This window comes from Eptesicus fuscus, chromosome 5 (genome assembly GCF_027574615.1).
Source record: "Eptesicus fuscus isolate TK198812 chromosome 5, DD_ASM_mEF_20220401, whole genome shotgun sequence".
Lineage (NCBI taxonomy): Eukaryota > Metazoa > Chordata > Mammalia > Chiroptera > Vespertilionidae > Eptesicus > Eptesicus fuscus.
In genome coordinates, this window is record NC_072477.1 from 100,050,219 (window position 1) to 100,068,254 (window position 18,036).

At 37.7% G+C, this 18,036-nt stretch overlaps 1 protein-coding gene across 3 annotated transcripts in view; it reads left to right on the plus strand.

Annotated features, from left to right (window-relative positions):
* The window catches only part of LOC103304446 (coiled-coil domain-containing protein 7-like), a 430,240-nt gene that overhangs the window by 99,753 nt on the left and 312,451 nt on the right, over positions 1-18,036 (plus strand). For all 3 annotated transcript variants that reach the window (XM_054716612.1, XM_054716613.1, XM_054716614.1), the window contains exon 10: positions 14,021-14,096. In XM_054716612.1, the coding sequence (XP_054572587.1) occupies positions 14,021-14,096 (76 nt within the window). The remainder of the gene's footprint in view (positions 1-14,020; positions 14,097-18,036) is intronic.

An 18,036-nucleotide genomic window follows, 5' to 3' on the forward strand; every position in this document is an offset into this window, starting at 1 on the left:
CACTGAGCAAAACCTGCTAGGGTCATTTATTTTGTTCTTTAGATTTCATATATAAGTGAAATCATTTGCTGTTGCAAATGATAATATTTCATTATTTTTATGGATGAGTATATATATATATATATATCACAGCTTTTTTTTATCGACTCATCTATTGATGGGCATTTGGGTTGCTTCCATAGCTTGGCTATGGTAAATAACCCTGCAATGAACATAGGGGTGCATATATTCTTTAGAATTAGTGTTTTGTGTTTCTATGGATAAATCCCTAGAAGTAGAATCAGTGAGTTGAAAGGCCCACTTATTTAAAAAATTTTAAGGACCCTCCATACTGTTTTCCATATTGTCAGCATTCCCACCAACAGTACATAAAGGTTATCATTCTCCATATCCTCACCAACACTCACCATTTGTGGATTTACTGACGATAGCCATTCTGACTATCAGTGTGAGTTGATATCTTATTATGGTTTTAATTTGCATTTTTCTGGGTATTGGTGATGTTGACCATCTTTCACATGTCTATTAACTATGTGTTCCGTTTGAAAAAATGCCTATTTGGGTCCCCTGCCATTTTTTAAGTGAATTGTTTTGTTGTTCTTGTTTTTGAGTAGCATGATGTCAGAGTCAGCAGGTCAATTATTGGTGGCAGGGCAGATGGAGAAGTTATGAGAAGTTGTGGGTGTATAAGAATGAGTCTTTATTGCAGAAGCTAGTGGCCATATAACCATCAGACAAAACAATTCTTTACAGCAAAGTCCATACAGGCATACAAAAGATATGTATGGCTGGTGAATACATATCTTTTCTACACAGTAGTAGCATTAGTTTCTGTACTCACAGTCCTTATCTGAGCAGCTGTGCACTGCCTCTAAACTCATTGCCTTACATTGTAGTGGTATCTCAACTCTCTGGCTCAGAAGCTTCTCCTGTTACCCCTGCCCAGCACATTGGCTGGTTAACATGGTAACTATATCAGAGCTCTCTATGAGCTCTTAGTACATCATGGCAGTACCAGCTCTCAGCTCCGTCTGAGCTCTCTAGTCTCTCCCACACACTACATTCTCTGTGCTCCTGCTTCTACTTCTTGGAGCTCTCTGTCCAACTGTTCTAACAGACTAACTGGTCAGTAACTTGTATATTACTCCTGAGACAAAGAAGGCTGATTGCCAACAGTGACATCAATCATATTTTGGCTACAGAAGGGCACAGTGTACTGTGTGTCCTTGAACCCACTCGGTATCTTAGCCTGATTACGATCGCCAGGCTCAGAATCCTTGGACATCCTGTTTAGGCACATGCCAGAATGGCCTTGAACATCCCAGTGTACAAATACAAGCTCTCTGTGTCCTCATTGGTGTGGTTCTCACATATGAGTTCTGAATAAATGTTGGATATTAACCCCTTATCAGATGTATCATTGGCAAATATGTTGTCTTATGTAGTAGGTTGTCTCTTCATTTTTTGATGGTTTCTTTTGTAGTTTAAAAATTTTTAAGTTTGACATAATCCCATTGTTTATTTTTTTGTTTTATTTCCTTTGCCCAAGGAGATATATCAGAAAAAAGATTGCTCTGAGAAATGTCATATATTTTACTGTATATGTTTTTTTTCTAGGATTTTTATGGTTTTGAGTATTACATATAAGTTTTTAATCCATTTTAAATTTATTCTTGTATATGTTGTAAGAACTTTCATTTTGTTGCACTTATCTGTCCAATTTTTCCAAGACCATTAATAGAATAGACTATACTTACCCCATTGTATGTTTTTGCTTATAGATGTGGGTTTATTTCTGGGCTCACTATTCTGTTTCATTGATCTATGTCTGTTTTTGTGGTGGTACCATGCTTTTTTTTTTTTTTTTTTTTTGATTACTGTGGCCTTGTAGTATAACTTTATATAGGGTAGCCTGGCAGCTCCATCTTTTTTCATCTTTCTCATATAGCTGAGGCAATTTTTGTGTGTGGTTCCATCTACATTTTTGGATTATTTGTTTTAGTCCTGCAAAATACGACATTGGTATTTTGACTGGGCTTGCTTTGAATCTATAGATGGCTTTTGATAGTATGGACATCTTAATGATGTTAATTCTTCCTATTCATGAATACGGTATCTTCTTTTTAAAAAATTCTTTATTAATTAAAGTATTACATATGTCTCATTTCCCCCCCATTGACCTCTCCTTGGCCACTCCCACTTCCCAGCACATGCCCTCACCCCCCTGATGTCTATGTCTATTGGTTATGCTTATATGCATGCATATAAGTCCTTTGGTAGATCTCTTACTCCCCACCCCTTTGCTTGCCATCGCTCTGAGGTTTAAAAGTCTGTTCAATGCTTCTTTGGATCTGATTTTGTTAATCAGTTTATGTTTATTATATTCCACAAATGAGTGAGATCATGTGATATTTACCTTTCTATGACAGGCTTATTTCACTTAGCATAATGTTCTCCAGTTCCATCCATGCTGTTGCAAATGGTAAGAATTCCTTTTTTTATAGCAGCATAGTATTCCATTGTATAGATGTACCAGAATTTTTTAATCCACTCACTTACTGATGGGAACTTAGGCTGTTTCCAAATCTTAGCTATTGTAAATTGTGCTGCTATGAACATAGGGATGCATATGTCCTTTCTGATTGGTGTTTCTCATATAGCTGAGCCAATATGATTTATTGGGATATATTCCTAAAAATGGGATTACTGGGTCAAATGGAAGTTCCGTTTTTAATTTTTCAAGGAAACTCCATACTGTTTTCCACAGTGGCAGAACTAGTCTGCATTCCCACCAGCATTGCATGATGGTTCATTTTTCTCCACATCCTCTCCAGCACTTGTCATTTGTTGATTTGTTGATGATAGTTATTCTGACCAGTGTGAGATGGTACCTCATTATCCTTTTGATTTGCATCTCTCAGATGATTAGTGACTGAGCATGTTTTCATATGTCTCTTGGCCTTCTGTATGTCCCCTTTAGAAAGTGTCTATTTAGGTCCTTTGCCCATTTTTTGATTGGATTGTTTATCTTCCTTTTGTTAAATTGAATGAGTTCCTTATACATTTTGAGAGATTAAACTCTTATCAGAGATAACCGTGGCAAATATATTCTCCCATGCAGTGGGCTTCCTTATTGTTTTGTTGATGGTTTCTTTTGCTGTGCAGAAGCATTTTATTTTTATGTAGTCCCATTTGTTTATTTTCTCTTTAGTTTCCATTGCCCTAGGAGCTGTAGTACAAAGATATTGCTACGAGATAGGTCTGATATTTTGCTGACTGTGGATTCTTCTAAGATTTTTATGGTTTCCCATCTTATGTTTTAGTCCTTTATCTATTTTGAGCTTATTTTTTGTGTATGGTGTAAGTTAGTGGTCTAGTTTCATTTTTTTGCACATATCTGTCCAGTTTACCCAACCCCATTTATTGAAGAGACTGTCTTGACTCCATTGTATGCTCTTGCCTCCTTTGTAACAAATTAATTGAGCACAGTATCTTGGGTTGATTTCTGGGTTCTCTGTTCTGCTCCATTGGTCTATATGTCTGTTCTTGTGCCAGTACCAGGTAGTTTTGAGGACAGTGACTTGGTAATATAGCTTGATATCTGGTATTGAGATCCCTCTTACTTTATTTTTATTTCTCATGATTTATATGGCTATTCGGGGTCTTCTTTGATTTCATATGAATTTTTGGAGAGTTTGTTCTAGGTCTGTGAAATATGCCATGGCTATTTTAATGGAGATTGCATTGAATCTATAGATTGCTTTGGGTGGTATGGACATTTTAATGATGTTAATTCTACCAAACCATGAACACGCCATATTCTTCCATTTTTTTATTAGTTAAGTTTATTCCTAGGTATCTTAATTTTTTTTGTTGCAATGGTAAATGGGATTTCTTTTTAAATTTCTCTTTCTGTAGATTTCTGGGTGTTAATTTTGAACCCTCCTACATTGCCAAATTCATTTATTAAGTCATCTGCAAATAATGACAGTTTTACATCCTCCTTTCCACTTTGAATGCCTTTTATTTCTTCTTCTTGTCTAATTGCAATGGTTAGCACTTCCAGTACTATGTCTAACAGGAGTGGTGAGAGTTGGCATCCTTGTCTTGTTCCTGTTCTTAAGGGAAATGGTTTTAATTTTTGCCCATTGAATATGATTTTGGTGGTAGGTTTGTCATATATGGCTTTTATTATGTTGAGGTATGATCCTTCTGTTCCCACTTTGCTGAGGGTTTTTATCAATTTTGTCAAATGCTTTTTCTGCATCAATTCATATGAATATGTGATTTTTGTCTCACAATTTTTTAATGTGATGTATCATGTTTATTGATTCTCAGATATTTTACCAGTCTGTATCCCTGGAATAAATCCCATGTGGTAATGGTATATGATCTTACTAATGTAATGCTGGATTTGATTTGCTACAGTTTTGTTGAGAATTTTGGCATCTATGTTCATGAGGGATATTGGCCTGTAATTCTTTTTTTGTGTTGTCTTTATCTGGTTTTGGGATTAGGGTAATGCTGTCTTAGAAAGACCTTGGAAGTGTTCCTTCTTTTTGAATTTTTTAGAATAGACTGAGGAAGGTAGGTTTTATTTCTTCTTTGAATGTTTGATAAAACTCCCCCGTGAAGCCATCTAGTCCAGGGCTTTTGTTTGTTGGAAGTTTTTTGATGACTGCTTCAATTTCCTCCATAGTTATCAGCCTATTCAGATTTTTTTGATTCTTCCTGTTTGAGTTTCGGAAGGTCATAGGTCGTATTTTTCTAGGAATATGTCCATTTCTTCTAGATTGACCAGTTTGTTGGAACAGAGTTGCTCATTGTATTTTTTTTTTACAATCCTTTGTATTTCTGTGGGGTCTGTTGTTATTTCGCCTCTTTCATTTCTGATTTTGTTTATTTGGGTCCTCTCTCTTTGCTTCTTGGTGAACCTGGCTAGAGATCATCAATCTTGTTTATCATTTCAAAGAACAAGCTCTTGGTTTCATTGATCTTTTGTATTGTTAATTTTTGGTCTCTATGTCATTTATTTCTTCTTTGATCTTTATTATCTCCTTTCTTCTGCTCACTCTGGGCTTTTCTTTTTGTTCTCTTTCTAATTCTTCAAGTTGCACATGTAAATGGTTTATTACCAGCCTCCCTCCCTCCCTCCTTCCCTTCCTCCCTCCCTCTCTCCCTCCCTCCTTCGCTCCCTCCCTCCCTCCCTTCCTTCCTTCCTTCCTTCCTTCCTTCCTTCCTTCCTTCCTTCCTTCCTTCCTTCCTTCCTTCCTTCCTTCCTTCCTTCCTTCCTTCCTTCCTTTTGAGGTAGGCCTGTAATGCTATGAACTTCCCTTTCAGGACTGCTTTCATTGTTTCCCATACATTTTGGATTGTTGTGTTTTCATTGTCATTTGTTTCTAAGATGTTTTTTATTACTTATTTGATCTCTTTGGTAACCCAATCATTTTTAATAGTATGTTATTCAACCTCCAAGTGTTTGAATGTTTGTGATTGTTTTTTATTTTATGCCATTGTGATCCGAGAAGATGCTTGATATGATTTCTATCTTCTTGAATTTGGAGATACTTTGCCTGTGTCCTAATATGAGGTCTATCTTTGAAAATGTCCCATGTACGCTTGAGAAAAATGTATTTTTTATAGCTTTGGGGTTGATTGTTCTAAAGATGTCAATTAATTCCATCTGATCTAGTGAGTCATTTAGGATTGCTATTTCTTTGCTGATTTTTGTCTAGAGGATTTATCCAATGATGTTAATGGGGTATTAAAGTCTCCTACTATGATTTTATTGCTATCAATCTCTCCCATGATATCTTCCAGAAGTTTTTTTTTCTTTTATGTATTTGGATGCTCCTGATATGTTTACCAGAGTTATATCCTCTTGTTGTATCAATCCCTTTAAAATTATGAAGTGGCCTTCATTGTCTCTTGTTATGGTCTTCACTTTGAGGTCTATTTTGTCAGATGTAAGTATTACTAACCCTGCTTTTTTTCATTTCCATTTGCCTGGAAGATAATTTTCCATCCCTTCACTTTCAGTCTCTGTGAGTCCCTTGTTCTGAGGTGAATCTCTTGTAGACTATATCTCTATATCTGTCTATCTATCTATCTATCTATCTATCTATCTATCTATCTATCTATCTATCATCTACCTATCATCTATCTATCATCTATCTATCTATCTATCTATCTATCATCTATCTATCTATCTATCTATCTATCTATCTATCATCTATCTATCATCTCTCTATCTATATCATGTTTTCTTATCCATTCAGTCACTCAATGTCTTTTGATTTGAGCATTTAGTCCATTTACATTTAATGTTATTGATAGGTACTTGTTTGTAGCCATTTATATTCTCTATGCCTGTGTTCCTTCTTCCCTTTCTATTTCTTCCTTTTTACAACAGTCCCTTTAGCATTTCTTGCATTGCTGGCTTGGTAGTGATAAACTCCCTTAGCCTTTTTTTTGTTTTGTTTTGTCTGCAAAGCTCCTGATTTCCTCTTCATGTTTGATTGATAGCCTTCCTGGATAGAGTATTCTTGGAGTCAGTACTTTGCTTTGCATCACTTTGTATACTTCATTCCATTGTCTTTTGGCTTGATGTGTTTCTGTTAAGAAATCATTTGATAATATGATGGGAGATCCTTTGTAGGTAACTCTCTGTCTCTCTCTAGCAGCCTTTATAATTCTCTCTTTGTTGTTAATGTTTGCCATTGTAATTATAATGTGTCTTGATGTGGGTCTTTTGGGGTTCATCTTGCTTGGGACTCTGTGCTTGTGTGACTTTTTTCTTCCCCATATCAGGGAAGTTTTCTGTCATTATTTCTTCAAATAGATTATCTAATTCTTGCTCTTCTTGTCCTGCTAGCATCCCTATTATATCTATGTTATTTTGTTTCATGTTGTCTCAAAGCTCCCTTAGGCTCTCCTGCTTTTTATTTTTTTTCTCCCGTTGCTGTTCAGATTGGGCTTGTTTCTCTACCTTATCTTCTAACTCACTAATTTGGTCCTCTGCTTCCTCTAGTCTACTGTTAAAACCCTCCATCACATTTTTGATTGTAGCTATATCACTTTTGATTTCTTCCTGATTTTTGCATAGGTTGTTGATTTTCTTGTCCATCCAGTTTATGCACTCTATGACCATTATTTTGAATTCTTTTTCTGACATATTGTATGTCTCCATTTCACTTATTTCTTTTCTTGGTGATTCCTCTTTTTCTTTCCTTTGGGGATTATTTAGTTGTCTCCCCATTCTAGCTATCACTAGAAGGTCCAAACTCTGAGTTTCAGGGCTCTGAACCATGTGAGGCTGGAGCATTGTGCCACCTGATTGTCACTGAAGAGCCCAAACACAGAGACGTTTGGCTGCTGTGGTCAGCAGGAGCCTCATGCACTGAGAGTCAGAATCCCTGTGTGCCTGCGCCAAGAATCAGAGTCATGGGTGCTTAGTGTGGCCTCTTGCATGCACCAAGAATTAGAGTCCCCATGTGCATGCTGAGAATCATGCACACCTAGAATCAGGGTCCCTGCACACACGCGCTAAGAAATAGAGTCCCTGCATGCATGCGCCAAGAATTAGAGTCCCCTGTGTATGTGTGTGTGTGCCAAGATCAATAATTGGAGTCTCTGGCTCTCTGTGTGGCCTCACACACGCTCTGAGAATCAGGGTCCCCATGCCTGCATGACAAGAAACAGAGTCCCCACATGCGGGCACTGAGAATCAGAGTCACTGGTGCTCAGTGCAGCCTCATGCAGTGCCAAGAATCAGTCTGCGTGCGCTGATAATCAGAGTCCCCATGCACACGTGATGACAAAAATAGTCCCTGCTTGCACGTGCAGAGAATCAATGTCACTGGCACTTAGTGCGGCCTTGCACAGGTCGGTTTTGCACAGTCGCCCGGTGTTGTGGAAGGCCTGCTCATTGTGCAGGCCTTATACCAGTGTGGCGGGCCGGTGGGGAGGGGGATGTGCTCTATGACTCACAGAAATCTGTGGCCAGGGTGTCTGGAGTCTTAGTGTCCCTGGGCCTGCAACTATGGTAACAGGTCTTTGTCCAGTAGGGTCCCAATTTGCATCAGAGGCCAGTCTGGGTGGTGGTGAGGGTAGAATCCTAGCCACAGCAATTCTGTCCTTCAAGATGGCATGCTTTCTGTGCCAGTGCTGGCTGCCTGAAAGTGTTTGCAGCAGCAGCTGGGGTCTAAGACTGCACAGTCCACCAGCCCCTGAAAGTCCTACAGGATCTAACTGTCCCTAGCTCACACACACACCACTACACACGTCCACACACTCTCCTTTCACTCCCTCACTCTCACACTTTCTCTCCTCACCATCTTCCTTCTTCCTGATTGGGTGTTTTTTTGATCTTCTGTCTTCCAGATCACTGATTCTATCCTCTGCTTTATCTAATCTGCTCTTGATTTTTTTCTAGGGTATTCTTCATTTCAGGTATTGTTTCTTTATTTATTATTGTTGTGTGTGTGTTTTTTAAATGGTTTCTACATTTTAAAGAATGTTCACTGTCTTTTGTGTGAGTTCTCACTGTTTATCTGTTCACCCCCATGAGAATTCTTATAACTATTTTCTGAATTCTGTTCTGGTAGCTTGTTTGTCTTCATTTCATTTAGTTTTTTTTTTTTTTTTTTTCTGTGTATTTCTCCATTTTTATTTACTTTTTTTTTTTTTTTTTTTTTTTACATTTGGGACATGTTTCTTTTTCTCCCCATTTTGCTGCCTCTCTGTATTTGATTCTATGTATTAAGTAAGTCTGCTATGTCTCCCAGTTTTGGTGTGATGTCCTTGTATTCTAGAAGTCCACTGGGGCTCAGTTGCACAGTGTACCTGATCACCTGAGATAAGTGCTCCAGGAATTTTCTTTTTGTGAGTGATGTGAACCCTCCTGATGTAGTTGATTTTGATTGCTTTTGGTCTGTCTGTTGGTTGGATTGACCTTCTGGTTTGCTATGAATACTGACCTCAATCTGTAATGTATGAGGTGTGTGCTGACCCCATGAAACAGATTTCACCCTAATTTTGTCTGGTGCCTGCTGAGATCTCTTTTTGTGTATGTGTTACTTATCAATTGGCTCATGCTGTGATAGAATCTGAATCCTACCACTGAATATATTGGTTATGGGGCCACTTTGGAGGTACTCCAGTGCAGATGAATATCAGGTGCTGCCTAGGACAGGCCCTGGGATATCTGTTTGGAGTTACAGTGTGATCCACAATTTGTGATTGCCTCTCCTGGGCCTGGGTGTGCATGGGAAGGGCAAAGCTGTGCACCAAGGCCCATGTTCATAAGTATGGAGCCCGGGGGCAGGTCAGCAAAAGGCCCAAGGTTTCCCAAAATATGCTTCTACCTGCTAGCTGATTGTTAGGTTCACTTATTGAAAAAAACTTTGGAAATATGTGAGTTGCATGAGATAGGTTCTCAGTGAATCACCAGGTAAGGGTGTGAGTGGTATTCACCAGATTAATACAGTTTTTTTTCTTTTTTTAAAATATATATTTTATTGATTTTTTACAGAGAGGAAGGGAGAGGGATAGAGAGTTAGAAACATCGATGAGAGAGAAACATTGACCAGCTGCTTCCTGCACACCCCCTACTGGGGATGTGCCCGCAACCAAGGTACATGCCCTTGACTGGAATCGACCCTGGGACCCTTCAGTCCACAGGCTGATGCTCTATCCACTGAGCTAAACTGGTTTCGACACAGTTTCAAACTTGATTCCAGAACTGGGTCTGAGGCCACTGGCCAAGATTCTCAGGATATAGACACATGACTTAGTTTATCCCAGATTCTGCCTGGACCTCCTGGAGAGTCTTCTGCACAATGGGACAAGGCTGGCGAGAGCCCACCAGACATTACTGCAGAGTGCATGCTGGGCAGGATGGGGCCACTGGCAGTCAGGCAGGTTGAGCTTATGGTTTTCTATGGTGGGCATGTTGGAACAACTTTGGGAGTGTGGAGTGCCACTGCTCTGGCATCCGGGGTGAAATTCCTAGGCCACTGTTCTGGAACTCCTGGGTGGGGATAGTGCACGGTGATATGTCCCAAGGGGCCCAGTTATTCTGGTGCACAGGTGGATAGGGCACTTCTCCTATGGTGCTTGGGGAGTGTGGTGCTGCTGTTCTGGCACAAGGGTGCCACTGCTGTGATTGCTTGGGGTGCGTGGCCCTCCTGTGCTGCTCTGTCACACAGATGGCACGAAACTGCTGCTATCTCATGGCTGGATGAAGGGAAATGGCCTAGCCTCACAACTCAGTCTCTGACTCCTCCTGAGTTCACCTTCAACATCCCTTCAAAAAAGTGTACACCACAGTTTTACATAGCAAACTTATTGAAGGAGGTGAACTCAGCAGGGCCAAGGCCAGGGATTTGGGAGGTTGGGTCTAATGAATTTACCCTGGCTGAGGTCTTAAAGAGAGGAATGCTTGATTCAGGAAGGATGGTATCTATGATGGTGTGGGAGAGTGACTAGGCACAGTGATCTTGGTGGCTGTTCTTTTAGCATTCTCACTGGAGCCACAAAACCCAGTCTGTCTTCAAACAACTCCAGTGTGCTCTGATGCACCCTCCCTCTACCAGGGTGAGTGGCTATCGATGAAATTTGTGCAGTGGCCTTTTAAGAGGGTGCCTGGGTTTCTAGCAGACTCTGTCTCTCCCTAGCATAAAGAATCCATGCTGATTTTCACAGCCATATGTGATGTGGACACCTCTTTTTAGCAATGGTGCTTTAGGCTGTGGAGCCTAGTTTGTTGTTGAGACCCTATATAACTCAGGTGTGGACCCTTGCAGCTGATATATACATCTGGATTCTCAGCTGCCACACAGGGGTATGAGGCTAGCCCTCCGTTAGTCTCAGCCCTTCTCAATGTGGCTTCTTCTGTAAGTCTTTGGCCATAAGACTTTTGTTCATCTAGTCTTCAGTTGGTTATTTAGGTTGATTATTCTATAATTTAATTCCAGCTTGGTCTTGAGAGGTGGTGAGTGTAACTTTCATCTACTTTGCTGCTTTTTCCTCCACCTGGTTGTTTGCTTTCTTATTGTTGAGTTTTAAGAGTTTGTTGTATATTTTGAACTCAAGTGCTTTATCAGATATGCATTTTGTAAAAATTTTCTTTCAGTCTACAGCTTATATTTTTATTGTCTTAGCAAGCATCTTGTGCAGAGCAGAAGTTCTTAATTTTAATAAAGTTTAACTTTTCAGTTTTTTCTTTCATGAATTGTGCTTTTGGTGATGTATCTAAAATGTTATATTTAAATCCATGGTAATCTAGATCTTATCCTATATTATATTCTAGAACTTTTATATTTTACATTTAAATCTGTGATCCACTTTGAGTTAATCTTTGTAAAGGTGTAATGTCTCTGTCTAGATTATTATTATTTTGGGCATGTAATTTTCCAGTTTGTCCAGTCTCATATGTTGAAAAGACTAATCTATTTCCATTAAGACTAACCTTTGTGCCTTTGTTCTTTTGCCAAAGACCAGTTGACTATATTTGTATGAGTTTATTTCTGGAATCTCTACTCAGTTGCATTTATCTGTTCATTTATTCTTTTGCAAACTGTCTGAATTATTGTAGGTTTTCTAGTAAGTCTTAAATTTGGATAGTGTCAGTTATTCTACTTTATTCTTTAATATTATATTGGCTTCTCTTGATCTCTTGCCTTTCCATATAAAGTTTAGAATTTAAGTTGTTGATATACCCAAAATAACTTGATGGGATTTTGATTTGGATCACATTGAATGTAAAAATCAAATTGGCAGAAACTGGTATCTTAAAATATTGAATTTTCTTATTGCAATTATTCCCTGAATATAAACAATGAACAAAGTAGAATTTGTAACTTTACACACACCATTTGCATCCACACCAAAACTCAATACTAAGATATTAATCTAATTAAATATGTACAAGATGTATATGATGAAAAGTACAACATTCTGATGAAAGAAATTAAAGAAGATATAAGTAAATGGAGAGACATCTCATGTTGATGCATAAGAAGGAACTGTGGTTTGCTTTTATGTTACTTAACATTTTCTTTGCACTTGTAATGTCTTGTTTATATAGCAAAAACAGTGCAGGGACTGTTTTTTGTCATATAATTCTGTGTTTCAAGATTGAAGAGTCTTGTGTTACTACTCTAAGAGTTCATTGTTATAGATCCTCATTATCTTGGGTTCCTTTTAAGTAGCATCTTAGGTAACTTTATGGGTTACTTAATTCAGTTGAAAACATTTAGCAAGGTTGTTAGATTCTTCCCATAGAACTTACTGGCTTAGCTGCAACAACCAAAGCAGTTCTCTAAGCATACTAGAGTCTTCTTATATATAACTAGAGGCCCGGTGCATGAAATTCATGCACACGTGTGTGTGTGTGTGTGTGTGTGTGTGTGTGCGTGCGTGCGTGCGTGTGTGTGTGTGTGTGTGTTCCTCAGCCCAGCCTGCACCCTCTCCAATCTGGGACCACTCTAGGGATGTCCAACTGCCCATTTAAGCCCAATCCCCTGCAGGCCTGGTTCCTCCCAACTGCCCTCCCCTGCTGGTCTGATCACCCACAACTGCCCTCCCCTGACGGCCATCTTGTGGTGGCCATCTTGTGTCCACATGGGGGTGGCCATCTTTGACCACATGGGGGCAGCCATCTTGTGTGTTGGAGTGATGGTCAATTTGCATATTACTTTTTTATTAAATTAGGTAGGATTTCAGAAGGAGGTCACACACACTGGACCTCATTCCACTTTTGTCACTTATAGATGCATAGTTTTGATCATCTATATAATAAAGAGCCAGGGTCATAAGGACCATTAAAGCTGAAGGCTTGACCAGACTGGAAGTCAGTGCTAGTTTGCTATGGTGACCCAGAACTGACTTGGGCCACTGCCAGCACCCTAAGCCAGCAGTGACTGCCTAGGAGGCTGTGGATCGGGCCTGGAGAAAGGCCTGCAGAGAGAGAGAGAGAGGCAGGGTCTAATCCATAGCCTCTGTGGCAGCCGTTGATCAGAACTTGCCTCTCTTTCTCTCCCCACCTGGCCAATACCCATGCCTCCATTTCTTTCCAGGCCTCCACAGGGGCTGCTAATCAGCCCCACCTTTCTGATCAGGCCCCATTCATAGGCCCAGAGACACTGACCAGCATAGAAACTGACCAATCAGAATCAAATCTGGGTGAATGTAAGGAGCTAATGGCTGCCTAAGAGGCAGAGCTTTTGACACTGACCAATCAGAACCAAATTTGGGTGAAGTGTGAGGAGCCAATGGCTGCCTAGGAGGCAGAGCTTTTGATGCTGACTGGCATAGAAACTGACCAGTCAGAACCAAATTGGCCAGCAGAGGAGGGCAGTTAGGGGTGATCAGGCAGGCAGAGGCAATTAGGGGTGATAAGGCCAGCAGGGGAGAGCAGTTAGGGGAGAGATCAGACTGGCAGGTGAGGGCAGTTAGGGGGGTGATCAGGCAGGCAGAAGCAGTTAGGGATGATCAGGAAGGCAGACAGATAGGTTAGGGGCAATTAGGCAGGCAGACAGGTGAGTGGTTAGGAGCTAGCAGTCCCAGATTGTGAGAAGAGTGTCTGATCACTGGTTTAGGCCTGATCCCTAGAATCGGGTCTAAACTGACAGTTGGACATCCCCCGAGGGGTCCCTGATTGGAGTGGGTGCAGGCTGGGCTGAGGGAACCCCCCCTCCATGCACAAACTTCATGCACCAGACCTTTAGTGTTATTTAACCACTCTGAGCCTCAATTTATTTATTTTCAAATGCCGATAGTATCTTCCTTTTTTTTTTTTTGGTTTGAGTATTAGGAAAATGTAAAGTAGTATAGTGTCTTGCAAATGGCACTATTTTTATCTTAAGCATTTTGTTCCTTGAGTACTTAATATGACCCTGCTGTCTCTTCCCTATGCTTGTGTAGTTCTTACACATATAGAAGTGAGTTATATCACCATGGAGGTAAACTTCAATCATTTATAATACCTTTAAATGTTTTCTTTTTTTTTAAACAATAGAAACTATGTATTCAGTACCAAATCGACTGAACGCCATGTTGAAAATATTTGAGAAACAGTCAAATGTGTTAGAAAGGTAAGCTTTTAAAATAATTTTTTCCAATTATAAAACTGAAATGTATTTATTTTAGAAAAATTGGAAATAGAAGAAAATATAATCACTGTTAAAATTTAGTGTTCTTACATCAATTTTATGATATATATAATTTTAAAACTTAACTCTACCAGACCACTGTACCGATTTTTCGGTAATTTCTGAATCTGCTGCTATACTGCTGTACCTAATTTTTGGTAGACCTATTTTCTACAATGTCTCCAAGTTCCATCTTATTCTAACCACTTGTTTGCATGTAACTAACATTTTTCTATATCATGTTGGTTTTTTCTCTTTAATGCTCAGGAGCCCAGGTATAGGGGACAGTTAGGTTCAGGGCCTCAGGTCTGCTTTAAAATTATTGTCACACAGAATGTAAAATTGTATAGTTACAATGTGAAATAGTTCCTCAAAAATTTAAAAATATAATTACCATATGATTCAGTAATTCCATTTCTGGGTACATAACCCCCAAATTGAAATTAGCATCTTGAAGAGATATTTATACACACATATTCATTGTAGCATTAGTAACAAGAGCAAAGAAGTGGAAGTAACCCAAGTGTGCAATGATGAATGAATGGGTAAAGAAAATGAAATATATAAATACAATGGAATATGATTCAATATTTAAAAAGAAGGAAATTTTGACACATGGTACAATCTGAATGAACATTGGGAATATTATGCTAGGTAAAATGAGCCAGTCACATAAAGACAAAAGTTTTATGATTTCATTTATATGAGGTACACTGTGCAGTAAAATTCATAGAGACAAAAGTAGAGTGGTAATTGACAGGGACTGGGGAGAATTAGGGATAGGGACTTGTTAAATGGGTATAGAGTTTCAGTTTTGCAAGATGAAAGTGTTTTGGAGATTGGTTGCACAACAATATGAATATTTTTAACTGTATTATACACTTAAAATAGTTAAAAGATAGATTTTGTGTTATGAATATTTTAAAATTTAGAAAATAAAAATTACAAACATATAAAATAACACTTGTATATATACTTTTGACTTATTGATCATTATTTATAAAGTCATAATTATTTTAGGTGAATGTTTTAAAGTTAAACATTAAGAAAGTTCATATCACTTATGTTTTCAAAAATTTTTATTTAGATTCAACATTGAAAAATTGGGAAACTTTACATGATCATATTTTCTAGTTATAAAATCCAGTGATCAAGAGTTAATAGAAAAGTTTAAAGAAAATGTAATGAAAGTCCAGGGAAACTGCTAGTAATGAAACTAAAGGATGTATGGCTTGTATTCATTAATAGCCAGATTTTTGGTATGTAATTTATTTAGGCCCTATTTATCATTTCCCCTTTTTAGAATCCTCTCTGTTAGAAGGACAGGGTCAGAACTTGCACAGCTTTGTCAGATAAAAGCTGTAACATGTTCTAGGGGCATTCTTAAAGGAGGAGGTTAATTTCCATGAATGTTCTTTCTATTGGACCATGGTATTAAAACAGACATATATACTATTATTTATTCTAGCTCCTCATATTAGGCTATTGGTGCTAATTACAGCTGGTTTTATAATTCCTGGATGTAATAGAAAGCTGTAGAAAGAATAGCTGAAGGGGTTACTTTATAGGGTAGAATTTCTAACTCAAATTGTGTTATTGTCAAAATAAGCTTCATACAATTGTCTGGTTAGAATATCTTTTGTACATTTCTTTGCATGTCAAGAAGTATCTTCAAAGGCACTGTGGATGACCTACAGTTCTTTCTGGTGGCTAAAGTTATATTAGTTATACAACTGGTATGTTAAAAAAAAAAACCCACATATTGTGGAATGAAATCACAAAGCCCTTTTTTTCCCTTTGCATTCATTTATATTTGCTAATTTGGGCCAATTTCCCCCTGCTCCTAAATAAAAATTGGGATTTTCTGATTACTCTTAAAGAATAATTCATTTATATTTAAGTTATAAACACTGCTCTAAGTAGAAAATTAATATTTCTTATAAAATATTATAGTCAATATTTTAATTTTTATTCAAAGTTAAGACTTATCCCTCTCCACCATCCCAGTATTCCAGCTGGAGCCTGCTGGGAGATGTGTTTAACTTTTAGCTTTTATATTTTTTAAAATATAATTTTGATTTCAGGGAAGAAGGGAGGGGAAAAGAGAAATAGAAACATCAATGATGTTTCTTCATGCCCTCTGCCTCCTACATGCCCCTTACTGGGTATTGAACCCGTAACTCAGGCATGTGCCCTGACCAGGAATCAAACCGTGACCTCCTGGTTCATAGGTTGATGCTCAACCATTGAGCCACACCAGCCAGGCTGGCTTTTCTCTTTTATTGCTTTCTTTCCCATTAAGTAGTTGTGGTTTCTGTTTTTTTTTTTATGTGTTTGGAAAAGGAGAGAAGAAAAGTAAGGTATACTGGAAAGATCTTGATTGTCACTGCCTTCCTTCTCTATAACTAGAGATAACATATAAGAATTTTTCTGAATATTCTGTTTAAAGTGCCTTTCTAGGTTTGAGATAAGGTTAACTATATTCATCCCTCCCTTAAGGGTTTGGATTAGGGCCCAAGACATCTGTTAGTTCTCTACAAAAAAATACTCTTTCTAAATCTTCTTTCACAACTCTTATATTGTTCATATTGGTGAAAGGTTTTAGCGCTCTTTCTTGAGTGCCTATTTTTTTCAAGTGCTAATAGTCATCTGCCTCACCTCATACTTTGATATGTGATACTGTTAATATTCTGTTAAAATAAATACAGGGTGTGTCAAATGTCTTAGAGTGGTTTTAAGCTTTAAAAACTTCAGAACTATAATAAATATTGCAATTTGATTATATACATTTGTTTTGCACTTACTTAAAAATTTTTAATACAATTTAAAAAAATTTTTTAGCTAAATTTTTTGTTTGGGTTAGCATTTTCTATATTCAGTCAGAGAGATTGAAACAAAATTTATTGTTCAAAATTCACAAAACTATCTTATGTTAAGAAAGTGGAAATAAGCTGTCAGATTTTTTACTTTTTAGAAGTCGTGGTATTTATATCTCTGAAGTCATTGTTGCTTAAAACTACACCAAAACTTTTAGAACATACTGAATTTATTGAACTTCTACCATCTGGCTGAGTGCTTAGGTCAAAATCCCAAATCAAATTAGTCTGAGCAAAAGACATTTTATTACTATGGGTAGTTCATTGAACCTAATGATAACAATATGGCTCAGTATTAGAAACAAGTTAAAACCAGAACTTGAACACTATCAAGATACTTTTTAAAACATTTTTATTATTATTTTGTATTAGTTTCAGCTGTATAGTTTGGTGGGTAAACAACTGTATAATTTACAAAGTATTCCCACTGATATTTCTATTACCTTCCTAGCACCACACATAGTTATTATCATATTTTTATGCTATCCTTTACAACCCCATGACTGTTTTGTAACTATCAATTTCTACTTCTTTAAAAAAATAATTTTATTGATTTCAGAGAGGAAGAGAGAGGGAGAGAGAGATAGAAACATCAATGATGAGAGGGAATCAATGCCGGGCCCAATTTCTCCTTCTTAATCCTTTTACCTCTTTCATCCAGTCTCCCAACCCCAATCCTCTCTGGAAACCATCAGTCTGCTTATCTGTGAGTCTGTTTTTTGTTTTGTTTGTTCATTAATTTTGTTCTTTAGATTCCATATATAAGTGAAATCATATGGTATTTATTTTTCTCTGACTGAATTATTTCACTGACTATAATACCCTTAAGGTTCATGCTATTGTAAATTGTAAGATTTAAAATATTTTTATGGCTGAATAAATATTCCATTATATATATACCACAACTTTCTTAAATGTTTCTTTTAAAAATATATTTTTTCTTGATTTCAGAGAGGAATGGAGAGAGAAAGAGAGATAGAAACATCAATGATGAGAATCATTAATTG